The sequence below is a fragment of the Myotis daubentonii genome, chromosome 4 (genome assembly GCF_963259705.1).
Source record: "Myotis daubentonii chromosome 4, mMyoDau2.1, whole genome shotgun sequence".
Lineage (NCBI taxonomy): Eukaryota > Metazoa > Chordata > Mammalia > Chiroptera > Vespertilionidae > Myotis > Myotis daubentonii.
In genome coordinates, this window is record NC_081843.1 from 107,360,673 (window position 1) to 107,387,408 (window position 26,736).

The 26,736-nt window shown below is 46.1% G+C and overlaps 1 protein-coding gene across 4 annotated transcripts in view; it reads right to left on the bottom strand.

Annotated features, from left to right (window-relative positions):
* The window catches only part of GHR (growth hormone receptor), a 190,661-nt gene extending 166,055 nt beyond the window's left edge, over positions 1-24,606 (bottom strand). For 2 of the 4 annotated variants that reach the window (XM_059694848.1, XM_059694847.1), the window contains exon 1: positions 24,120-24,605. In XM_059694848.1, coding sequence (XP_059550831.1) covers positions 24,120-24,159 — 40 coding nt within the window. In that variant the 5' untranslated portion in view covers positions 24,160-24,605. Of the gene's footprint in view, positions 1-24,119 lie in introns of all 4 variants that reach the window. The other 2 variants (XM_059694845.1, XM_059694846.1) reach the window with 2 other exon arrangements.
* Between the last annotated feature and the right edge of the window lie 2,130 nt (positions 24,607-26,736).

Consider the following 26,736-nt stretch of genomic DNA (forward strand, 5'->3'; position numbering starts at 1 on the left):
TCCCACTGGGTAAGTGTCGCTGGGAAATTTCCAGAAAGAAACTCTGACACTAAAAATCAGTAAACAGCCAGAGAATGAAGCAACATCTCAGGTAAAGTCCAAACTTGAGAACCCCACCACAGCTTATGCTCCTGTTCTGGTGCCCGCGGGCCCATCTCCCAGCTGCGCAGGGCATGCAGCTGCCAAGGGAACCGACTCTGCCCATGTCCCGGGTCTCTGAGTCCGAGGAAGCTGCTCTCCTCTCAGCACCAGGTCTGTCTGCCACCCGGCTGTTCCTATTGCAGGGGAATTTGGGTTCTGGGGAGACGCCTGCACACTGGCCAGAGGGGAAGGTCTCCTCAGGCTCCCACACCAGGCACTTCGACATGCCCTGCAGAGGCAGGGGGGGCAGAGCCAGGGCAAGGAGCAGGCAGGCCCGTCCCCACCACTGTGAGCCGCCTCTGGGCCCGGCCGGTCTGCTTTTCTTCCTGATTCAGATGCTCATACTGCCCAGCAGGCCCCATTGCTTGCCTTCTATCTAACTCAGACCACAGGAGCCAGCTCTGTGTCACACGCACCCACAGTCCCCGTGCTTTTTACACAGTGATCACTCTCAAGGTCACAGAGCTGCTCAAGTGGCAACAGGAAACAGTTACTCCTGGGAAGAGAAGCTTTTCCTACTTTACTTCTTTATTATTTTCCCCCAAATAAATATATTCCAGTGTGCCTTTTCAGTCCATTGAATTCACTCACTCGGGTCACTCTGGCGGAGTTACTTCTATTATTCTCTTTTGTTACGTGCACTGGAGAAGATGATAATAGGTATTAGGAAGTGCATTGTGTACGTGTGTGTACAAAATGCCCATAATTGAGAATTATGAACTCTGCCAAGGACGCTAGGGTTTGCTTAGAGTCCAAAGTGGGGATCAACCCACTTTGATCCCCATTATACTCCTTACAAAACTGAGGTAATGTGGCTGATTGTCCCCTGGTTCTGTCCCTTTTCTTTGCTCCATCAGCACACACCTACAGTCCTGCTTTCCTCTGCTTCGCTCTGCCTCCTTGTCTCTTTTCCCTGGACTAGGTCCACTCGCACAGCTGCCTTCCCACCTGCATCACCTTCCATCTGTCCAAGGCCAGCTTCCCACAGTGCACTGAGCTTTTCACACAGGTGTTTCTCATGACAGGGCCCCACTCCAATTCTCTAAAAATGCAGAAGTAAAAACAAATGAACTTCCACCTCAGCGCTGCAGATAAAACGAAAGGGCCATTTCAATTGGAAGGAGAAGAGCGAAAGCTTGTTTTTGAGTCGGAATGTGAGTTCCCACTCACCATTATTTCCTTGCCATCTAGAGTAGAGCTAGCACGTTGTAAATGCTCAATAAACACACACGCGCGCGCACACACACATTCCCGAGAAACCCGGAGGACCAGGGAAAGATTAATAAGGCAAACTGCATCAGAGGTCAGGAGACCTGGACTCCAGGGCTACCTGTGATCGAATTAAATTATGTGGCTATGGGGAATTTTTTTTCTTGGTTAAAAATCAACAGTGTAGCACTAAATTATTTTTAATGTATTTTCTGTTTTAAAATTTCTATGATGATAAAATATATGAATTATAGCTATAGGTTGACAGGTCTCTGAAGAGGTCTGTGGTCCAGCCACCCACCTCTCCTCTTTATTTCTATTTCCAGAAAGATGACTATCTCATTTGGAAAATTCCCAGGAAAAAGTTTGAATTTCCTATTGTTGTTTACTCTAAGATTTAAGTGTGTGTGTGTTTTTTAAAAATCATTCTCAGATTTAACCTAAAATCTATATCTATGTTTATAGCGCTGTTTATCAATTTAGGACTTGAATATCCGATTAGAAAATTCCACAATCCTCATAATCTTGGAATGTAATTTTATTTCCAAGGCAAGTATTAAACGATATGGCCAATAAGGCATAAAACCATTTCCCTGAAGTCATATCATTGGCTAAATCATGCAGGTTGTCTACTGTGCTTCTCTCTAAATAAATATTTGTAGCAAGACTTGATTACCAAGAAATACATGCTTATTAAATTATATCTCATTCACCAGGACTCCTTATTTATCTTAGTAATTTTTAATGGAAAAGTAAGCAAAACATCATTATATAAATGCTTACAGAAATGACAGTAATTTTATTTAAATTAAATAAAGAAAAGGTTAAATAAATATCACAATCTCTCAGGAATTACAGTGTAAGCCTTAAAATTATAAATTGCCCCTGATTTCTCATAATACAGTCTTAAAATATTAATCAGCATAATATTGAAACTAAGCTATCATTAACTATTTTCTGGCAATTTGTTTTTCAATGGTTTGAGTTAAAAGGATGTGCCAATTCCCATTAAGGCCTCAAGTACTCGCAATCCAGGACTCCTCGGGGGATGTCAGAGAGCCGGTTTTGGCTCGATCCCCACAGGCCAGACCAAGAGACCCCACCGGTGCACACATCTGTATGCATATAAGATCTTTGGTTAATCTCTTCGCACCCTCCTCCCCTCCCCTGAGATTAATCAGTCTGTTTCATGTTTCCATGCCTGTGGTTTCTGCTCCTGCATTGAGCATCTCCCCCTGGCGGTCAGTGCACATCATAGGTACCGGCTGGTTGGCCGGTCGGCCAGAGGCCAGTTGCTTAGGCTTTTACATATATACATTACCTTCCCACCCGCCCTCCCCATACACATTCTAGTTTCCATTTCAGTGATGCATTTTAAGGTGAAGATATACTTCTTCAACATAAAATCATGCAAGGCAGTGCTGATATTTCCACCTCCCATCATTTCTGGATTTGAGGATCTCCCTATGTATACATGTGTGTTCTCAAACATGCACACACACACACACACATTGCCATCATATCTAAAACCAAGTACTCAGTCTTATAACCATAACAAGGCAGAGACAAAAGAAGAACCAATAATGAGGAATGGCTGTAACCTTCCATAAAGCAAACATTTGGGTAAACCCATTACCTACTTGAAAATAGATTTCCTGTGTGGAAAAATAATTAACTGACATAGTTTGACAAAGTGTCAGTCTATATCTGAATTAATTATTAAGATCTAATATTTTTCTCCCATTACATCTTTTTTGATGCAAAACTAAAAACAAAACATCCCAAACAAGTACTATTACACTTAATTTAAATAATAAGTTATTTCAATAAGAAATTATTTCATCATTAGCATGATCATACTGAGCAATGGAACTCCTCACTCACTTCCAGAGAGCCTGAGTTATTGTTATGACCAAAGCAGACAACGAGAAAAACCCAGCCATTCAAGTAGGACTTCCCAGTTCTATACAGAGTACTTCCAGTTTCATTGCTCAAGCCAGTGTCCATAGCTGGTTGGAAATGGGAACATTATATTTGACATTCATTTCTAAGACCCTATTTCCAGTGTGTGGTCCTGAACAGTTTCATCCCAATTTGCTTCTTCTTTTTTTTTTTTAAATATATTTTATTGATTTTTTACAGAGAGGAAGGGAGAGAGATAGAGAGTTAGAAACATCGATGAGAGAGAAACATCGATCAGCTGCCTCCTGCACACTCCCCACTGGGGATGTGCCCGCAACCCAGGTACATGCCCTTGACCGGAATCGAACCCGGGACCTTTCAGTCCGCAAGCCGACGCTCTATCCACTGAGCCAAACCGGTTTCGGCCCAATTTGCTTCTTAAGAAGCAGCTCTTGGTCCCCAGCACCATGCCTCTGGCAGGACCTGCACACCTTAGGGATTACTTCTGTCACCTCTTAGGTATCTGACTTGGAGACAATCTTAAAGGAGGTAACACTCATTCCCTCTGCTTTTCCATTCTTCTCAACGAGGTGCCCCTAGTCTCTCCTGCTAGCACCACATGCTCCTCTAAGGGTAGATACTCCCTTCCTCTCCCTGGGTAAACCTTCATGCCATTCTTTCCCTCTGAGCTAGGTGCTGGAGGTAGAGTTGCAGCCCAAACACACACAGGCCCGCCCTCACGGTGCTGACGAACTATTGGGAAGAAGACAATGTGATAAAAAAAAAAAAACAACTGTACATATAAACATAGAGCCAGTCAAGGGTGGCCAGGCAAGGTCTCCCTAAGGAAATGACAATGGCACTGCTGGTCATTATGTAACGGGGACACAGTAGGGAGCACAGAGTCTTACCACCGCAAGATGATGAATGGGGCCACTGGCAAAGACTTATTCTATAGGGCACTGGGAGCCAGTCAAGAATTTTGTGCATAAAATAAGGAGGTCTGAGCTTAGGAAATGGTCGCTCTGGCCCAATGTGGTCAACAGGGAGGGTAGGGGAGAGGGCAAAACTTGGCCAAGCAAAGTTTGTCCCCCACCCCCATTCGTGATCACAAGACCCAGCTGCATCCTCCTTGGTGAGGGCCTGCATGAGCCAAGGTGGAGGGGGGGCTGCTGTAGACCTTGGGATCTATTTGAAAGCACAGATGCCTTTTTGTGCCTCTTAAGTGATACTGAATGAGGTACTAGAAGGCCATTGAAGAAAACTCACCAAAGCCTAATTATGCCAGTTGGTTTTTATTAATAAATAATAAAAGATAATTATTTCCTTACTGACAGGCACTCAAATGATTATCATTAATGTAGCTTCATTCTTAAACAGTTGGTTTCTTCCAGATTCCCTAGGAATCTATCGACTATTAACCATAGGAAAAACTTTTTATTCCTTTTAGGCTGGTCAATGGTGTTTGCGGATTCAACAACCTGCAGATAAAAATCTAAGTTTAACATGCAAAATTATTGCGCCAGTCATAGGACTATTCCAACAGCAGGGTGAAGCCGTTGCAAACTGTTTGCACAATTAAGATCCGTTCCAAACTTCCTGGAAACAAAACCAAGTTTAAGTGCCTTCTATGGCTCAGCACCATGATGCACAAGTATATGTGCAATTTTATTTAAAACTCACAACACGGGCTGGAAGAGGTTAATGGGGGTGGGGGGTGGGGAAGAGGATCTATGTAACACTCTCAACCGTAAAGATTTAAAAATATAAAAATTAAAAATAAAACTCACAACAAAACCATTTTGCAGGTTGATGAAAAAGCTTATATGGCTAGAGTAAATGGTGGTCAGGGTTTGTAATTTTAAGTAATTTACTACCTCTAGTAAATTTAAGTAACTTAGTTCTGCGCTATACTAGTCTGCTCAGGCTGCCATACCGAAACACCACAGACTGAGTGGCTTAAACAACGGAAAGATATTTCTCACAGTTCTGAAGGCTGAAGTCCAAGATCAGGGTGCCAGCCAAACCTGTTGCTGGTGAGGGTTCTCTTCCTGTCTTGCAGGCAACCGCCTTCTCACTATGTTTTCACATGTCAGAAAGAGAGTTCTGGTGTCTCTTCCTCTTCTTATAAATTCACTAGCCCTGTTGAATTAGGGCCCCACACTTAGACCCTCGTTGAATCTCTATCACCTCCACACAGGTCCTATTCCCAAACCCAGTCACAATAGGGGTTAGAGCTTCAACACATAATTTTGAGGGGAACACACACATTCAGTTCATACAACACATGGCTAGAACATGTAAGAGCAGGATTTGAATGGAGGCCTAAAGCCCATGATCAGTCCACTTCTCATGCTGTCCATCTCAGAGTGGGAGGTATAGAGTAGTGTGAACTTCAGAAAGCTAGGACATCATTATTGTGCTAAGATAACTTATCAAGTTTCTAGCCTGCTAGCAAACAAAGAAATAGCCCATTCAGGTCGCTGTGCCCGTGTCACACTCCTGGTCTTTCCATTTCTTCTTTCCTTGCTTACAGGCTCTAATAAATGAAACCAAGTGAAATTTCTCATGATTATACTGCAGATCTCCCTGTCTAGCATTTCACATCAGGGAGCAAAGCTGAATGAAAACCTTTGCCTGAAACACGGGATAACAAAAAGGAGCATTTAGCTCTTGGAACCGAAGTATAAACAAGCAGGTAACTCATTATTATGTTTGACGTAGTCAAAAGCCGAATTTATTACTGCCAGAAAACATGTATTGAGGGAAATGATTTATATAGCTTCTCTAGTTTGGCATCATTTCCTTTTGAGTTAGAACTTACTAAAGAGGTTGGCAGTAAAAACCCTCTCCTCAAAGCAGAAATTTGCATTAACTGAATTTGAACAATAGTTAAAACTTGTAGTAATAAGCAACCCTTAAAAGACTTGAAATTATCCTGAAACTAATACCACCACCACCACCCCCAATACATACTAATTTAAAAAATAAAAACTCCTCAGTTTCTTTTTCACAAACCTTTAAAGAGAGCAGGAGAGATTACAGAGCTCAGAGCGTTTATCCCTCACTAACTCCATAAGATTAAAAGTTAATAAACTTTGGTTTTATATGTGCCAACCAGGGAACTTTATGAGAAAGCTGTTTTAAAACAAATGTTTATTTTTATCCCACAATATGAAAAACAAAAAAGTTTCTTGGGCAGCAAAAGTATTTACTGGGGACAATTATAATTTCTTGGCTGTTTTCTAACTGCTGTCATGGTTGAATATGCTGCGGTAATTGTGCAGAGCATGAGTGTTAGTAAGCATGCACACAAACCACCTATAAAAATTCACATACACACACACACATAGGTATGCATAGGCGTACACACAGGTGTACATATGCACGCAGGGACAGGAACCTAAGAAGAGTGTAGACCCCTGTTCTCACTCTTTTTTTTTAAAGGCAGCTATTTTTGCCATAGCATCCAGACAATTACGACAAGCACACAACCACACATAAAACGATGACTGACAGGCTCAATTCATAATTTAAATTACTTAACAGACAAGAGATACTGTGCCCTCACCCCCCTTGCTTCCCAAAAATCTTTTCCTGACCAGTTGGCATGAGCTGTGCAAAGACAGTCACTTCGTGTGACTTATTGTGGAGGCTGAGCCACAGGTAAGCAACCTCTCAGCCACAAAGATGAGACGTGGCTTCCCCAGAAAAGACAGTCGATCCGCACCGAGACTGCTGGCTCCCAACCTCTCGCTTGCTTGCTTGCTTGCTTGCTTGCTTGCCTGCCTGCCTGCCTGCCTGACTGCCCCTTAAACACTCCCCTGCCAGCCTGATCAATGCCTAACTGCTCTCCTGCTGGCCCAATCACCCCCAACTGCCCTCCCCTGCAGGCGTGGTTGCCCTCAACTGCTCTCCCCTGCTGGCCTGGAATGATAACACCACCTAAGTTCATAGGATGGCTGTCAGGAACAAATGGGATATTTATGTTAAGCACCTGGAACAGCCTGGGCGCTTAAAGTGCTCATAACTTATGTTTCGTATTGTCATCCTATATAGCGCATATAATCAGGTTGATAGTGTAGATTTTTTTTAATAGAAAAAAAAACTATTTAAGGACTATCCACCTGAGCAAGAGGCCCTACACAAATCAAGTACATAGTTTTCAACCTGCATAAAGCAAAATCCTATTAATTCAAATACGCCCATTAAATCTCACGCCAGGCAGCTGCCAATTAGCCACACAGAGCAGACCCCGCCCCCTCCTCACAGGTACATGCTCTCAGGCAGACACACAGCAGGAAGCCACATGGAGGGGGAAGGAGGGCCAGAACCTGAGGAGCCTTCCGCACAGCACATAGCACAGGAAGAAGTGAACAAAGCCCTGACAATGGCCTCTTCACTCCCTGGGGAAAGCCAGGCACATCCCAACTAATGACCCAGCTCCCAAACAGGAAAGAATGCAAAAGGGGAGGGGAGCTTCATTAAAAATCCCCGGAAAATGAATTAATCGTCTGCTGTCTTCTCCCTCTAATCCTCCACCCCCCCCTCACACACACACACAAGTAGCATGGGGGGCAGGGGGTTTGCTATCTCCCCTCCACCTGACCTGGGATTTTCCATCCTCAAAGATTAAGTCCCCTTTGATTTCATATAACAATTAGTTTATAGATCAAGGTGTCATTTGTTTGCCATCGGTTTTCTGGCCTTGGAAACCAGCAATTCAAATACTTTTGAGACTTTTAAGACCATCTAGTTCAGTTTCACAAATGAAAAGGCCATCAAGAGCCAGGAAGGTAACACCAATGAATGAAGTGGTCCCGGCAGAAACTGTGGTTTACTTTGTTGAATTTTTGCCACTCACAAATGAAAGCCCAATTGTTGCCCAATCTTTCCATTTTTTTTTTCAAGAGAAACTGAAAATCTTTTTTTTTCCAAATGTTGGCTACTAATTTAATAAATAAGTAAGCTCTGTACCCATGTGCAGAGAAAAACTCACCTCTGCATTTTCATATGGGACCTCCTCCAGTCAGTTTCAGCCCTGGCTTCAAAAACAAAAAGAAAAAAGAACCACCTGGAAGCTTTGAAAATGTGCCTGCTTGTCCCCTCCTGCAAGGGCAATTCTGATTATTTGGTAAGCTTTCAGGTGATTCTAATGTGTAGCCCGATTTGGAAACCTGGCCTTACCTGGCCTAACCTATTAAGAAAGGGCGGTCGAAGATTAAAGCAGCCTGCAGCTAGCAGGAGACGACGTACACACTTAACCCAACACCCTGTGAACGAAACTCTTAATTTAAGTGCTACCTTTTTGCCAATGAACTAGAGTTTTAGGTTTCGATATATGTAGTTTGTAAATATTTCAAATACTTCCCCAGCAGAAGTATTAGTTTTCAATGCTAGAGTCCCCTTTTCCTAAATCCAGTGACCATCATGCAACATTGACATCGGACCAGACACTCCACGAAGGCAAAGGACTTGTCAGTCCCTCCCTTACCAGAGAGGTGAGGCGCACCTCAATAAGAACTTGCTCAATGGATGACTGTAGGATTTTCTAAGTTCTACTCTGTGTAAATTAGGACTAAAGTTCCATGAAAGCTCAAAAATCAATGCCAAACAGAGAAATGTCAGTGACTAGGACCAATTCAGAGGAAACACACACTGAGGTCTCAGCTATCTAAGGGGAGGTTCACTAAGGTCACTGTTGACAGTAAGTGAGGGCACAGCAAACCGGTCACAAGGGCCCATCTCAAACCGGTGATGAGCGTATCAAAGAGTTGCCTGTTCCTTTTACGCTGTTGAGGGGAAAGCTTCCGTTAGTTTAATACTGTATTGTCTACTAGAAATGTTCTGGTAGAGAAGATCTTAAATGTTCTACACACACACACACACACACACACACACACACACACACACGACTATGACAGGTGACGGTTGTGTTAACTAACCTTAATGTGGTGATCACTTTACAATGTATACACATATCATATCACCATGGTGATCTTAAGCTTACACAAGGTTATTGCCAATTATAGCTTAACTAGGGGCCCGGTGCACGAAATTCGTGCACTGGGTGTGTGTGTGGGGGGGGGGGGAGAGTGTCCCTCAGCCCAGCCTGCCCCCTCTCACATACTGGGAGCCCTCAGGCGTTGACCCCCATCACCCTCCAATCGCAGGATCGGCCCCTTGCCCAGGCCTGACGCCTCTGGCCTAGGCGTCCGGCCCGGGCAGTGGGGACCCACAGCTGCAGTGGCCCCACGATCGTGGGCTTCGCTTTAGGCCCAGGCAAGGGACCCCTAGCTCCTGGGACTGCCAGCTTCGACCGTGCCCAGCTCCCATCGCTGGCTCCACCCCTACTTCCTGCTATCACTGGCCAGGGCGGAAAAGGCACCTGATTCTCCGATCATGGCTGGGGGGCAGGGCAAAGACGGCCCTGCGGCCGCCTTTGCCCTGCCCCCCAGCTCTTAGCTCCCCCCTGGGTTTCTGATCACTGTCAGTGGCAGGGGGCTTCTTCCTGCTTTCCCTTTCGCCTCCCTGCATTGTGCCTACATATGCAAATTAACCGCCATCTTGTTGGCAGTTAACTGCCAATCTTAGTTGGCAGTTAATTTGCATATAGCCCTGATTAGCCAATGAAAAGGGTAGCTCGTACGCCAATTACCATTTTTCTCTTTTATTAGTGTAGATAAGGCCCTTAATGTACATTAAAACAAACCAATATACAAAAATTTTCTCCTTTCAGTAATGCACCCTGAGCTTAAGCCAGACCCTCTCTGTTCAGAACTCTGTGTGACATCAGAGTAAATGCTGATTGGACTGAAGTACATTTTCAAATCCAGAGCTACATAGGCAGTATCTCCTGATACAGTGGGGCCTTGACTTAGGAGTGTCCCAACTAACGAGTTTTTTGAGATACCAGCTGTCCTTCAGCTGATTTTTTGCATTGAGTTGATAGAGTAATTTGAGTTAACGAGCTCCTTAACTAGCTCCTTAACGAGCTCGGTCTCTGAACGAATTAAACTCGTAAGTCAAGGCCCCACTGTACCTGCCTAAGTCTTCCGCTGTGATTAAAATCAGGAGAAATCGAGTGCTGTGGACCCATTAGAAGACTGTTTTGATTGTCACAAATTGTAGTGCCCAAAAACATCCTTAAGCCGATTGTCTTAAAAAAAAATAAAAGCTCTCCAAAAACAAAACAGGAACAAATAATTATGGTCCAAATGTCTGTGATTCCTTAGAAATGCTGCGCTTTTTCTATTTTCCATCATTGTAGTACTACTGAAGGAATGTATAGAAGTCAGAGGTTATGCTTGCATCTTAAAATTAGGTAGTGACCTCGTCTTTCAAGCTTGAATTCATTTTTATTTTTAATTTTATCTTATACAATGTGCAGACAGTTCCCTGTTCTCTCGCATTTAGAAGTATAAACAACATAAATCTGTTAATTCTGTAATTTTTATAATTATTATGTGACCCAACCTTAGCCTTCAAACCCTTTATGGGCAAAAAAAAAAAAAATCATGAAAAATCAAGAATATTTTCAGCCCTGACTGGTTTGGCTCAGTGGATAGAGCGTCGGCCTGCAGACTGAAGAGTCCTGGGTTCGATTCCAGTCAAGGGCATGTACCTTGGTTGCGGGCACATCCCCAGTAGGGGGTGTGCAGGAGGCAGCTGATCAATGTTTCTCTCTCATGGATGTTTCTAACTCTCTATCCCTCTCCTTTCCTGTCTGTAAAATATCAATAAAATATATATTTAAAAAAAAGAATATTTTCAGAAAACTCACCACCAGAGACTGGAGGAAACAGAAAAGCAGAGTCATGTCAAATTTATAAACTAAAAAGATTTTAAACTACCATAATTACTGGATCACGAAGTCCTTCCCAAGCAGAGAACACACTGAGACCGTTGTCTTACTGCCTATGGGTGTTCTCAGAGTGGGATATTTTCTAGTGACATCACCACTAATATTTTAGTGCTTGATGGTGGCACAGTTCCATCAATGAATCTGACTCATGTTGATTCATTTTTCTATTTGCTGGATTTTAAAAGGTATCATATTTCCCACTCAATGTGCATCAGCAATAATGTTGCCCTCTAAAACCTGTATTATCAAACCAAGCCTTCCAAAATTTTTATCAAATATAGAATAAATCCATCGATTACTAATTACTAAATGCCCACCATGGGCCCAACCTCCAGCACATTGCTGTACTGTGGAGGATATAAAAAAAAAAGTTTTCCTTTGATGAATTAATAAACCATAACAAGGCTTTATACATTAGGCTCCTTGGCCTCTGAGATGACAGTTTAGCATCTACTCTGTCCCATTTTTCACTCTTATTTGTCGCCTCCTCCACTTTGCTTCTAAATGTTGGAGTTCCCTGTGGCTCAGACCTGTGCTTTCCATTCTCACTTCATTTTCACCCTGTCTGTGATCGCACTTATCTGTGTGGAAGGCACTGACTTCCAATTTCTTATCTCCTCTGATCTAGGACCCAAGACAGCACTGCATTTCCTTGTGGATGTCTTAAAAAAGGCCTCCAATTCAAACTGTCACCAACTAAACTACTTTCTCCCAACCTGTACCTGGCCACCCTCCAGTATTCCACATTCACTTTAACCCAATACCTGGGAGTTACCTGCGGTACCCCTCACCCAGTCATGTCCAAGTCAGCACTAAGTCCAATCAACTTTACTTCATAAATAAATGGTAAATCTATTACCATACATAATAGTAAATCCATTCATTTCTCTCTATCACCACTACCCTGGTCCAAGTGACCAATATCTCTGGCTCACAACAGACTCATAATCCATCTCCCTAAATAACTCTCCCTCCTCCATCCAGTTTTCAGAATAGAGCCAGGTGAGCTGCTTAAAATGCAGACCTGGCTATGTCACTCCCTTGCTTTAAAACTTTCAAGGTTTTCTATTGCTCTTACGATAAAGACTGTAACTCAGGCTGCAACACTGTGTAAGATATAGCCTCTCCTGCTTCTCTGGACTCTTCTCAGATAATGGCCCTCCTCACTCTCTGAACTCTGACCACTGCTTGTTCTCAGCTCTCAAAAGCACTGGGGACCTCCTGGCTCCCCTTCCCTCTGCCCAGACTGCTCTTCCTTCTCCCTCCCACTTTACTTCTGAAGACTTTATATATCTCTTTTGGAACGCCTTCCCTCTCCACCAAGCTCCAACCTGGATGAGGCCCCCTTATAACTTTATTTCACACGACTCTTTATTTCACAACAGTTCTTAATTATACTTGGTTAATGTCTTTCTCCACCCTGGACCACAAACTCCCATAAGGCAGAAGCTAGTTCTAAATCGCTTATCATAGTAACCCAGCAACTAGACCAATGCTCTGCTGGGCAAACTGTCAATTGAATTAATAAGTGAGTGAGTGAGTGAGTGAGTGAGTGAGTGAGTGAGTGAATGAATGAATCATGGTAATGATGGATCTTTATACTCCGGCTATCAATACTCATCTTTATCCTCCCCAACAGCACAAACCATGAATCAAGATCAAGAGACACGAAGAAGCCCAGTTCAATATGAAAGGTAGTTTTGAGAACTCAGGGTACAAGCTGCATGGAGGGGAAAACACTGAAAGGAGAACTGGGAGGGCCTGATCTGGGTTCTTCGATTTGAGCAAGGAAAACAGCATCTCTGTGTATACCACGCAAGAACTAGCCATATCCGTTTCATAAATGAATCCCTTAACTCATGTAAATCCCTTTGTAAATACATAAGAAAAAAATCACTTTCACATATTTTTTTTTTTACAAAGGCAAGTCACCTAGGATCTTCTATAAGGATTTAAAGTGACCCCAATTCAGTACCTCAGTATGTCCTTTACATTTATACTTTAAATATCTCTCCAGCTTTCAGAGTCCATCCTTAAATTAACATTATGGTGCTATATCCCAATATCTTCTACAAAGTCTTGGGCTTAAGCTTAAAAGATATGAATCAAAGTCTAAGTCACTTATTAAACTGCCAGTGGCCATAAAGTGGAGTTAATGCCTTTTGTCGGGCAGAGCAAACCAGGAAATGGCTTGACCTGCGAGCTCTCAGGACCCCCTGCAAAAGCTGAGTAAAATTGCTAGGGAAGTACATCTAAATCATGTAAAGTACAAGCTCCCCGATCGTTTAAGATCGTGAGCGATAACCTACCAAACAGAATACTTCCTGAGTTTCCCCTCGAGGATTTTTTTAAAAGTTCAAAATACTATCTTCAGCAACGTGGTTATTATTCATATCCTTCCTTTGTAAATCATGGATTTTTAAAGCCGTTGTCCTTAGAATTAGAAAGTCCCAAATCCCAGAGAAGTCTTTATACTGTTATGTTAATTGGGCATTAATATTTACTGCTTACATTCAGCAGCATGTTTTTCTCTGGAAATTTTTTCCTTGCTGTATGAATATTTCAAAATCTATAATAATAAAAGCATAATATGCATATCGACCGAATGGCCAAACAGTGGAACAACCATCTGGATGACCATGCTATGACACCCACTGGCACCAGGTGGCCAGCCAAGGTGGGTGTGATGCAATTGGTCGGAGGGGCTCCATCATCGCCCCAAAGAGGGAGGCCCAGGTCACCGACCAGCGGGCTGTGGTGGGTGGGCGGGGCCTCCCTCTGTGGGGCAGTCAATCAATCTCAGGGCTCCCAGACTGCAAGAGGGCACAGTCTGCGCTGAGGGACCATCCCCCCACACACACCGAATGCATGAGTTTCGTGCACCAGGCCTCTATTTGAGATATAATAACATTACGACAATTTTCTTTTTAAAAAATGATCAAGGTATTAGGCTACCTTAGTCATCTTCTGCTGCATAACAAATTAACCCCAAACGTAAGTTTAAAACAACAAACATTTATTGTCTTCCAGTGTGAGTGCAGGGGCCGGAGGAGGCTTAGCTGGGTGTCTGTGGCTCAGGGTTTTTCATGAGCTTGCAGACAAGCTTTGGTGGGAGGGTCTGTAGCCATTCTGATGTTGGACTGCGGAAGGCTCTACCTCCAAGGTCACTGTTATGGTGGCTGTCAACAGGCTTCAGTTTGACAGTGGCTGTGGGACTGGGGGCCTGAGTTCTTCCTACCACACGGAGGGGGGACTCCCTCATTTCCTTTCCACATGGGCCTCTTCGAAGTGCCGCTCAATACATGGCAGTCGGTTTTCTCTAGAGCGAAGGATCCAAAAGAGAGCAACCCAGACAGAGGCCACAGTGCCTTCGAGTGACCTAGTCTCCGAAGTTGCACATCTTCGCTTCTGCTTTCCTCTGTTCATTAGCAACGAGTCACTCAGTCCAGCCCACTCTCCAGGGGAGGGAATTTGGATTTAACCTCTCGAAGGAAGGAATACCAAAGAATTTGTGGACATGTTTTTAAAAGCACCCCATGGGCAGTAGTGAGAAGCAGGAGAGATGGACACATTTGGAATTAGGAAGATCTGTGTCTTATTTATTTGTTTTTAATATGTTTTTGTTGTATTTTAGAGGGAAAGAGAGTGATAGAGAGATAGAAACATTGCTGGGAGATAAACATCATAGGTGGGCTGCCTCCTGCATGCCCTTCACAGGGGATCGAGCCCACAACCCAGGCATATGCCCTCCTGGTTCATGGGTTGATGCTCAACCACTGAGCAATCCTGGCCAGGCAGAATATCTGTGTTTTAATCTGGACTGCATTACTTACCTACTGAGGGGCTTTTTATAATTATTTAACCTCCTCATGTCATAGTTTCGCCAAATGTACAATGAGGTAAATCCCAGGAATCTTGTGTGGGATTTAATAATATAGCATGAAAAAGAGCTTGGTATAGCCCCTAGTCATAATAAGCACTCCCTAAACTTTGTCCACATAACAGTAATTAGTGAAGCAACCTGTTTATTGAGAGCCCACTAAGTAGATAATACACAGTCCTTCGAGCAGTTAGGAAAGTAAATCCGAACTTGGACACAGAACGTGCTTTTCCCTCTAGAAATCTGAGGGCTTCCTGAAGAGAGGCGGTCAGAAAGTAGTCTCTGTGACATAAGGAAATAGATAGCAGGTTTAAGCACCTTCGTTGGTTGCTTAAGAGTGGCTGTTCCTTCAACGTAACTCTCTCAGAAGCAGAGCCTTTTGCAGGAGAGGAGAGGGTGGAGGAGGCAGTGCTGTCAGCTGGGCCTCTCCTCTGGACACCCCAGGGCCCGAGGGGTCTTGCTGGAGCACAGTTTACAAATCTGCACTAACAGATTGTGCCTGTAATCCCAAGTACAAAGGGTCAAAGGTCGTGCTTTAAAACCATGTCTACTTAATATAGCCATTTAAGTAAACAGTGTCATACATATGTTCTACAAGGAAATCTTGTTTCTCCTTTTAAAAACATGCAATGCTCTAAATGTTAGAGTCTGAAGGGAATGCCTTTCAGTCAATCCTGGCTTGTTTCTTCTAAGGAAAAAATAAAAGACCATTTTTACATGATTGTCCTTTTGTATCTCCGTAGATCTCATTCTGAGCCAATAATGTGTGTTTCACATAGATTGCGTTATTAGATACTAACTCTAGGCTCCCCACAACTTGTAATCAAAGCAAAGATAAACAAGAGGCCTTAAAGCCTCGTCTTTTCTCAATTTAGAATTAGAGGTTAGAGGAATTTCAGCGCTGGTCAGCCCGCATATCCATGCTGCTTATCATCCCAGAGTCAAAGCTCAAATGATTGAGAAGAATTTCTTCTTTCGAGTTTCGTTCCCCGAGTGCCAAGGCGACCAAGGGTAATTTTCCTGTGGGCTACTGCAAGTATAAAGATTAGTCAAAGATTTCATTACATATTCCATAGCCCTCGTGTGGCATTTAAAAAACAAAGCCCACCAAAAACCGGTAACTATGGAAAGACTGAAAAATGGAGGCCAACAATCCAAACTCAAGCAGATTATAAAATACATGAATTCTTATACAACATCAACGTCCTGCTCTTTAGAGCTGCTTGCTTCCAAGCGTGTTATTAACCTGGTGTCAAAACTTTATTCTTCGCAGATGGGCGATTTTCTGAAGTTCTTTGTGGTCCATGTCTTTGGATACCAAGATAGCAGGTTTGACCAATGTGAGGTAGGCCTTGAAAACAATCCACAGATTCAAGGTTAACTTCATCCAGCTCACGTGAAGTATACCAGGCGCCCACGTCTGTTGCGGTTTGATAATACAGATTTGTCAGAGACTGCAGGCCTAGCCACATAGCACCAAGGATAGGGGCTGGGCAAGCGGAGAAGAGCAGGAGTAACTGACTAGTGTTAAGAGTACAGGCTCCAAAGTTGTCAGAAACCAAGTTGTAACCTCTGCTGTGTCATTCACCACCTATGAATCCCTGGGCAAGTGCCTAAAATCCCTGAGTCTCATTCCATCCTTCTGAGGTCCCCACGGCCATGTGACTCACAGCAGGACTAGCTGTGACCTGCACAGACAATGCCAGGCACATCGAAGGCACTGGGCTGTGTGTGACTTAGTGGGTCCTGCTTCACGTTTGATGTTTAGGACACATGTTCAAAGTCCAAGTTCTTCTAAGTCATCACACTGCTATGAGTAGTTCTTAGCTAACTGATGGAGGCTCAGCTACACGTAAGTCTACTGAATACGTTTTGTTCTTACTGTTTTTTTCTTTGAGAACACAGGCTGTGTGCAACATGATGCTGGATGTCAATATCACCGTCTTTTCATAGAACTTACTATCTAGTGACAAAGACTAGTTAATTGAACATAGGAGAGGGTCCAAATAAAGGTATACGCATAATGGTTAAAAACTGTAAAATTAAATGCAATGTGATATTCTGGATTGAATCCTGGGACAGAAAAAAAAGGCATTCGTGGAAACACAGAAACTCTGAATAAAATCTGGAATTTCATTTATAGTGTACGAATGTCGGTTTCTTCATTTGGACAAGTACACCATGGTGAGGGATGTTAATGTTAGGGGAAAGCTCGTCAAGGAACTCTACATCTTTATAACTTTTCTGTAAGTATGAAGTGAGTCCAGTGCAAGTAGCCTGTCCCTTCCCCAACCATATCCCCTCCCGCTACAACCTCACACTGACTAATTTCTAACCGCCAGCACCCGCGTCACTTTGGCTGCAGGCTCCCTTTAGCATCCCAAGACTGCTTTGCTCTGCCCAGCATTAGCGCCCAGTAATTACTGACTGAGGAAAGTTGGTGGGTAAATATTCAAACTCTTTCGACCTTGGGTGAGAGGACTCCAAGCTGTGTGTTTGGCCTGGGCTCCCAAACTCTCTTCAAAAAGATCACTGATCTTTTCTTAAGGGCTGTAACTTGCTTGACAATGCTCACGTGAGTGGCTCCTTGCCCTGCCTCATTTCACTTTCCCAAATGAAATTTTACCTGAATCCTTATGTCGTGGTCTGCTTCTGGGAGAAATTCAGACCAAGACATCACTCCTGACTATATGTGCTGATGGAGAGAAGGGCCTACTGAATGTGTCAGTTCACGGTCATGGGCTGGGGGAGATCATGGGTGCCCTGGATTACTTTTCAGTTCCTGGAAAGAGCTCCTCACTCCATACTGTGAAGAAATCGCACCAAATTATAAATACACTGGGAACTGACACACTCGAAAGCCACACATATTGGGATGTGTGGAATGAAAGCAAATGTTTGGAAAAATGCTAACAGAAATTTCCATTCTCAAATGCATGCATGCATTCATTCAACCAGAACCTACTAAGGATTTTCTATAGGATGTAAAGTGAACAAAACAGAAAAGGTCCTTACTTTTAGGAAGCTTACATTTCTGTCAGTGGACATGGACACATGCACACACACAAACAACCCAGGAAAACAAATTAATAAACAAGATAATATTAGACAGTGATAAGTGCTGTGAAGAAAAGAAAACAAGCTCATATGATAGCATGACCTAGATGGGGGAAGGTTACTCTAATAGGGACCAAAACATGTGTAGGCTTTGGTGTGCACTCCTCTGGGGACTCCGTTCTTATGTCACATCGTCACAGGCTGCCCTTTACCAAGAAAGGCCTTTTGTCACAACCCCCATCACCCCAACTGGCCGACATTCGATTGTCCCTTAACTTACCAAAGTCCCACCTTGTCTAAGGAGGGTCTCCCAACACCGGCAAATAGAAATCTCTCTTACAAATATGTGTACCCAGGAATGGCTTTTGTATTGATTCTTAAATCCGAACTTCATAAGGCACCAATAAACAACCTGTCACGGCTGTTGTGTGGCAGTGGTCTGGGCAGCCTGGCGGAGACATCACAAGCAACTCATCTCCGGACAGCAGCCCCCTTCTGAAGGAGCGAAATTTCAACAGTTCCAGTGAAACGGAGGGTCCTTAGGACTACGGTTAAATGTAGCTTAAGTCCTAGCTCTAGAAATTCATTCATTCTCTCTCTCTCTCTCTCTCTCTCTCTCTCTCTCTCTCTCTCTCTCTCTCTCTCTCTCTCCTCAAGACCTAGCCTTTGCCCCAATAATCAGCAACCCCTCAGGCAGCAGAACAGCCCAGACCTGACTGCTGGTCACAGGTCCAGACCTCTGCAGGCGAAAGATCACATCTTGACCGAAGTTGTTTCAGGAGAAATGAACCCCTGGCTACTTTCCCACAGGGGTGTTGGAACAGAGGTCAGAACTGTCCTCAAGACCTGAGGAAAAGATTCATGATCCTTACCTCACCTCTGACTAGTAAGTTTCCTGTAGGACCCAGAACCCCTAACCCACATGTCCTGTGACTTAGCCCTAATCTGTAACCTACATGTCATCGGGCTCCCTGCCTCTGGGTTGGTCTATTCAATAGTAAGCTGTTTCTCTCTCCATCCTGCAAACTCCTGCTCAGGCATTTCTTTGGGCTAGTGCACAAGCAGGCGGGCTCTGATATTGGGGTCCTCGTAACTCAAACAAAAGAAGCAGCTGGGCGGAAACCGGTTTGGCTCAGTGGATAGAGCGTCGGCCTGCGGACTGAAGGGTCCCGGGTTCGATTCCGGTCAAGGGCATGTACCTTGGTTGCGGGCACATCCCCAGTAGGAGATGTGCAGGAGGCAGCTGATCGATGTTTCTCTCTCATCTGTTTCTCTCTATCGCTCTCCCTTCCTCTCTGTAAAAAATCAATAAAATATATTTAAAAAAAGAAAGATTAAAAAAAAAAAAGAAGCAGTTGGGACTCACTGAGGCCGTAACTTTAGTTTACTGGGAAAGAAGGAGGGGAGGAAATAGCAGGTGGTATCAAGCGGATCTTCTATGAGTGAAGGTTTCAAGTTTCCTCTCTCCGAACCCCTCAAAAAGGTGCTGCAGAGTCATCTCCTGCTGCGTGCCCCACCTGCCAGGCTGCCAGGCTGTCAGGCTGCCAGGCATGGTTTGGCTCATTGAAACAGCAACAGCCTTGTGAAGTAAGAATCACCACCCCCATCTGGCAGATAAAGCTCCAAGAGTTGAAGTGATTTGCTGAGATCATGAAGGTGGTAAATGGCAAAGCCAGATTCAGATCCCATCAGACAAGCAAGATTTGCGCTTCCAAAGCCTGCTCCATGCCCTTTCCAGAATGTCAACCTACCCCCAGGCTTTCACAGTGGTTGATGCCTCAGAGGGCATGGGCCAGCCCTAATCCACAGGCAAACAGAATTCCTGGACAAGTGTCACTTATCTCAATTCACAATGTACCCACTCAGCTAGTTAACACAGATGAATGACGAGATAAGCAGCATCCTATTCCATGGTCCCGGTCAATGCTGACGGGAGGGAATGTGATGTGAAGAAAGAACCTTGGGCCCAGCTGGTGTGGCTCAGTGGTTGAGTGTTGGCCTATGAATGAGAAGGTCAGGGTTCAATTCCCACACATGCCAGGGTTGCAGGCTCGATCCCCAGTGTGGGGGGTGTAGGAGGCAGCCAATCAATGATTTTCTCTCATCATTGATGTTTCTATCTCTCTCCTTCTCCTTTCCTCTCTGAAATCAATAAAAACATATTTTTTAAAAAAGAATACCTCATAAGGTAGGTTCTACCTGTTTGTAACATGCGGCTTCAATTCGCTTGTCTTCAGAACATTCTACATCTGTTTTTAGGGGGTTGGTAGTCCTTGAGGGAGAGAAATTAAGTAGCTATTTCTATTGCATGTAGAAGTCAATGGCCCATGGCAGTATTACTTCCCATAGGTTTATAAAAAGTTCAGGCACAAAGAAATGTTTGGAAACTATTATCATCATGTTTTGACTAAGGATGATTAATAATCTGAAAAGAGTGAGTTGTTATCGTGTTTATAGGCTTAAAATTAGCAAACAGTGCAGTGAGATGGCTCAGAAAGCCCATAAATATTAAGCTGCCTTCATAGATGTAGAGTCCAGAACTAAGGATTTCACATCTGTGTTTCAGACGGTACACAAGAAAGTGGCGAGGATGTGGAATCTAGGACATAGTGGTCGGGGTAGAGAAGGGTGGGACCCCGTGTGGGTGAGGAAAGGCTACAAGAATAGCCAAAAATGGATTCAGGAAGAAGGAGCACCGTGTTTGCTTTCAAACACAGTACCTAAAGGGAGGAGGTTAGATTCACTGTGTGTGGCTCCAGCAACTGACCAGTAGGCCAATGGGTGGAAGAAAATGTCGATTCAGTACAAGTCAGAACTTTCTGAGAATGAACCGCCTAGAATGCACTGGCTGGCGAGGAAGAGACATTCCCATCCGATTAGTCCCAGGAAAGGTGGGCTGGCCCATTTACAGGGAGAGTTACTCATCGGCAATTCATGTACCTGATAGAGCAGGGGTCCTCAAACTTTTTAAACAGGGGGCCAGTTTACTGTCCCTCAGACCGTTGAAGGGCCAGACTATAGTTTTAAAAAAAACTATGAACAAATTCCTATGCACACTGCACATATCTTATTTTGAAGTAAAAAAAAAAACAAACAAAAAAACAGGAACAAATACAATATTTGTATTTGCATGTAGACCGCGGGCTGTAGTTTGAGGACCCCTGTGATAGAGAGTTAACTCTAAAGTTGGTGATCAGCCCAGTCAACCATTTCATTGGGCACATTATTTACATTATACTGTTCCAGGTTGAAGAAAATCACTTGCCAAAAAGCCATCCCATTTTACCTTGTTTACACCACAAGTGGAGAGCTGACCCCTGTGTTGCCAAGCTTCAATTCTCACCGATTCAAGATTCACAAAGTGGGTAGGTGATTTGAACACTCATATTATTTAAATGATTACCAAAGAGATTATAGGGTGTGTGTGTGTGTTGTTGTTGTTGTTGTTGTTGTTGTTGTTGTTGTTGTTTTTAAAGAAGGAAAAGTGGTTTGGATCGACACGTGAACACACTAAGAAATAGAAGTTACTTTTATCATTGGCATGTTTTTTAAAAAATTGTTCTCTAAAAGCCAACCACATCTCCATAATTGTGCAATTTACCAGTGGAATGACAGGGAAGCTTTAGCTTTGGGTTAGCAGATTTCAAAAAATAAAACCCACGCCTTTTTCTCAGCTCCCTATATCGCTGTGCGGTATTGTCGCTGCACTCAGATTTATCTTTACATTAACAATGCTCACCAGCGGATAGCCAGAAAAGCTCGCCAAGTTGGACCAACTTCAAGATGTGTCTGTGTGGGGGTGCTTCATGCCCTTGGCAGAAGCAGGCCGCACCAGGCCCCATTTATTACTTTATGCTATAAACATCATGTCCTCGGCCAACGAGAAACCCAGCATGACAATCCCATAGGCTACCAAGCACCATAAACATCCGTTAACACAGGCGCCACAGACAGCACAGGGAAGGCGTCGTGCATCCATTTTTAAGTGGTTTATGATGTGCAGTCTGCTGTTTAAAAACTAATAATCAAAAACACAGTCCCAAACTCTGCCTAGAACAAATATTTACACGGCAAAGTTGTGCTCGGTTTGGAAAAAAACTAATGTGCTTACGCCGGCACTTTGTCATTGCATTGATAGACTTGCATTTCACACCTTGGCCCATTAAGGGCTGGCTCTCCCCGGCATGCAGGAGACCCAAACTGCAATTTCACTTTGACATCTTTACTCCACAAGGAAAGCTGACTGTTGACTCACCAACGTTCCTTAGACCCGTGTGAAGCAGAAAGTGTACGGGGGGAAGGAGATGAGGCCTGGGACATGCTTCCGCTACAAATGATGCTCGCCAGGTCCGCCCAGAGGGAAACCACACAGAACTGGTGACCCCTTGAAATCCAATCTGGGACAACTGAACTTTGCTTTTCTCAAAAGGAAACAGAATCCCCAATCACAGAAAAGGTGGGACCAACAACCCTGTCTGCCAAACCATTTTATTTTGTTTCTAGCCAGCATTTTAATTTCTGGAAATACTAGTTACCTCCAAGATCTATCTGTTAGTACCCCAGGGAGAAGGCCTTCGAGGGTGACCCAGGTGGAAACTAGCCTAGAACACCAGCTGGTCAGGGCACAGAGCTACCACAGCTGCCAGGAAAGGTGAGTGCCTTCCGGGGCACACATGCCAGGGAGCCTAATAGTAAACACCCGGGGGAACCCGGGAACATCTGGCCTTCACTATGGACAGCAGCACCCCGGGATTCAGATCCGCAGCTCTGACTTGGGTTCAGGTCTCTAGGGTTCTGCCCCCCCCCCCCCCCACACACACACACATTTCCTAGAATCCTCTCCCGCCCTCGCAGGTCTCTTGAGAGTTCCAGAAGCCACCTCTAGCCCTCTGCACCTGAAAGGCAATGGGTCTAGAACTGTCAAGTCCGTGGCACTTAAATCCTATGCCGGAGCTCCGGCAACGTCCCAGCCCTCAGGCCTCCTGTTACCTTTCCCTGCCCCTTCAAAGGTCTCCAGGCGTCACCCCAGGCAGGCGGCACCTCTCTGGCCTCCTCCCCCCTGCACACCTTACTGGCTCCCGCGCCGACACGCCTCCCAGGCGCACACACGCGCACACGTACACCCTTTGGGTACACAATCCCCGCACCCTGCCGCCCGGCCCCGGCCAACAAGCGTCCCCCTCCGGGTCACAGATAAAGCGCTCGCCCCCAAATACACTTCCCCTCGCACCCTCAAGTGGGTGACACTGCCAGGCACCCTCTGAGCACCACCAGCGCCCCAGACACGCGGCTACCCCGCTCACCGGGACCCTCGCGCCCGGGACACTTCTGTCCAAACTCCGAACATGCTTGATTTCATAACCACGCGTGTGTCCGGGGCCGGGGGAGCTCGGCTCGCCAGGATTTCCACCCGCGCCAGCTCACGGGACGGTGGCCCTGCCTCTGCTGACCCCAGCTCCGCGGGCCCCGATGCCTGGGTGCAGCCGCCACCGGCGCCGCCGGGGACCGTGCGCTTTGGGGAGCAGCGCGCGGGGTCGATGCGCACGGCCGGTGGCCGGTGGACTCCCCTGCTCGGCCGGCCGCGCCGCCCGGGACCTCTCCCGGCCCCAGCCCCGGCCCCGGCCCCGGCCCCGGCCCCAGCCTCGCTGACGATATCAAACAGAAACACCCGCAAAACTTTTCCAGCAAAACTATCTGTGGAGAGAGCCCCTCCGGGCACCGCCAGCACCAGTCGGAGCGAGTGCCAACGTAGGGTGGCCCTCCGCTCGCCCCCAAATCCCGGCTGTCCCCCACCCGAGACACACACACACACACACACACACACACACACACACACACACGCGTCCACAGAGTGGATCGGGTTACAGCAACCCACCAGCAGAAAACAACTTCGCGGGGAGGAGGGGAGCACAGCCAAACCCCAAGTCGCCCGGGAAAAACGATCCCTGTGCACACAGGAGACGGAGCCCCATTTTCATAAACAACTGGCGTCCCAGGTCCACTCCCAGGCGCCCTGGCACCACCAGGGGGAAAAGGAGAAGCCGACGCCGGAACCCCCTCCGGTACCTTGGAGCCTCGCCTCGGGATTGAGAGCGCGGGTTCGCATCTGCGCGGGGGCCGAGGGCGCGGGGGGCCTCCGGGCCGAGTGGCCGCAGCCCGGGGTCCCCGCCGCTGCCCGGGCTCAGCAGCAGCCGCCGCCGCCGCCGCTGCAGCCGCCGCCGCCGCCACCGCCGCCGCCGCTCCCCGGACCGCCTCCTCTTCCCATGGCTGCGCCCAGCTTGGCAGCTCCCGGGCTGTCAGGCTCGGGGAGAGGGAGGGGGCGGGGTGAAACGGGAAGGGAGGATGGGGCGGGAGGGGTGGGAATCTGCGGCCGCGGTTCAGCGGGGGTCACGCCGCGCCTGGCCCGCCGCCCCCGGGACCCGGGCTGCCGCAGCGGGAGGAAGCGCGAGGTCGGGCCGCCGGGGCGAGACCCGCTGCGGAGACGCCGTCCGGGCCGCGCACTCCGAGAGCCGGGATGAAGCGCTTCCCGGCGAGGACTCGGAGTTAGTGCGTGTCACCTCCTCCGGGCGGCGCGGCTCCCCCTAGAGGAAAGTATTGGTCGTTGCAGGACTGCCTTCCTCTCCGCCCACCCGGTTCCCAAAAAGAAGGCAGGACCTAAAAGAGCTGAAGTGCTGACACCCGGAGTCGCCGCGAAAAGCTAGCTCCCCGCGGGACCGGGGCGAAAACCCCGGAGGTAGCTTAGAAGGCGTGATCGCCAGCCAAACATCGCCTCTCTCCACGTTTAACCAATGTCCAAACTCCTGCTCAGTGGGGTGTGGTAAACACACACACACACACACACACACACACACACACCAGCCTAAAGTAGGAAAGACCTTATTTTAAAGGTTAGAAAACGAAGGCAGAGAGATGAAGGAATTTCCCAAGGGCACCGGGCGTGTTAGGAGAGAGGTCTGTCCAGAAGCCTCGCCCAGGGCTGCAGGGAGCCCTGACACGGGCCCAGCCTGAGGACTGTCCTTGCCAGCCGGACCGGGTTTTAACTCCCCGGCCTGGACAGAGTTCATGTGTCAGATCCGGGCCTGCCCACCTCATTCCCCTGCAGGCAAAACAAAGGAGCCGGGAAAGTGCTCCTGAAAGTTAAGCCTGTCATTCTGTAAAGCATCAAACTCCCAGTCACCACATGCCTTCCGAAGCAGAAAGTACAAAAGTCCAGCTCCAGGTTGTCTGCGATCTGAAGGAGCAGCGAGTCCTGCTATCTTTTGACTATTTACTTTATTGCCGACTGCCAGCTGTAACGTCATTTATCTAACAGCTTCGGCTTACTAAACGACTTCTTCTTCTTTTAAACAGGGCTCCCTGACACAAAGCCAAGTTTATACCCAGACAGAAATGTTTAAACAACTTAAACTTAAACCTAGTCTCTTAACACTAGCATAAAAGATCCCCGGGCATAAAGAGTAGCAAGAGGGGGCCAAGACTTGGGTAGAAACACAGGACTAAATACTTTATGGCGGCAGATGTCACATAAGATACCCCTGTTTTAAAAGAAATCCAATTAGTGGAAAATTCTGTTACTAAGAGTCCTTTCCAAGGCTGAGTTGTGGCTCAACAGCCCCACCTTTCCCAGGCAAAGACACTCAGAATGACAGGAAAGATTCTAGAAGGGGTGTGTACCATCACTGTCCCACAGGGGGCAGGAGAGAGGTGGATGTTGATTTGGAACTGGTCTTGTTGTGTCTGACCCCAGTATAAAAAGACCTTCTTTCCCTAAGACCCTCCCCCAGTCCCTCCTTGGCTGGGGAGCTAGGCTAGAGCAGTACGGGTGCTAAGAGTGCTTACCAGTGTCTGGAGGTGTTCTTTTTTTCTTTCTTTCTTTTTTTAGGGGAGTTGCTCAGGTAAAGAAAGACAGGTTAGGACACAGGCAGGCAGGACTCCTGATGGGTGGTCAGCACATGCCAAGCTGGTGAAAGGGCAAGGCTGGCAGGAGCAGAGACCGGGCAGCCCTCAAATGCTGGCTATGCTCCTGTCTGAGATGACTTCCCAAGTTGGCTCTTCAGACTCTGGCACCACCAAGTTCTTTCTCTATCCCCTCATTTTAGCCTTTGATGACCCCCACCCCCACCCCCACCCCTGGAGCTCAGAGAACCTTGACCTCATCTAGGAGGTGCCAGATGGATTCACGAAATACTTTCTAAGTTCTATGGCCGCCTTTGGTAGAAAAGTAATATGAACAGAAGACATAGGAAAAGATGTACCAGTTAATATGAAATAGTACGGAACCAGAAGAAACTTGCAACGTGCAGGAAGGGCAGGCTTTACTTCGAAGTCCCATGAATAAAGGCCCCTGGGTCTCGTGTATGACGATGTGTAGGTCTGTGGTGGTAGATGTCGCTTTGTATTTTCCAGGTTATGGGGGGAAGTGTACAGGAATTGAGATGACTGATTTGTTACGAGTGAAGGCACACCAGAGCACCTTTTCCTTATGACACCTGAAATGGTACATGCTCACACACCTCCCCTGCCTGGAATATCCTACTTTGACCTCATGGGGAAGTCTCCTTGACCTTCGAGTTTCAGCTCAATTGTTTAGTTCCTCTCTAAAGCCCTTTTGGCTGTTCCCACAGGTGGAGTTCATTAATTACTCGCCCTTGCATCTGCAACAGCAGAGGCCTCTGTGCCTACC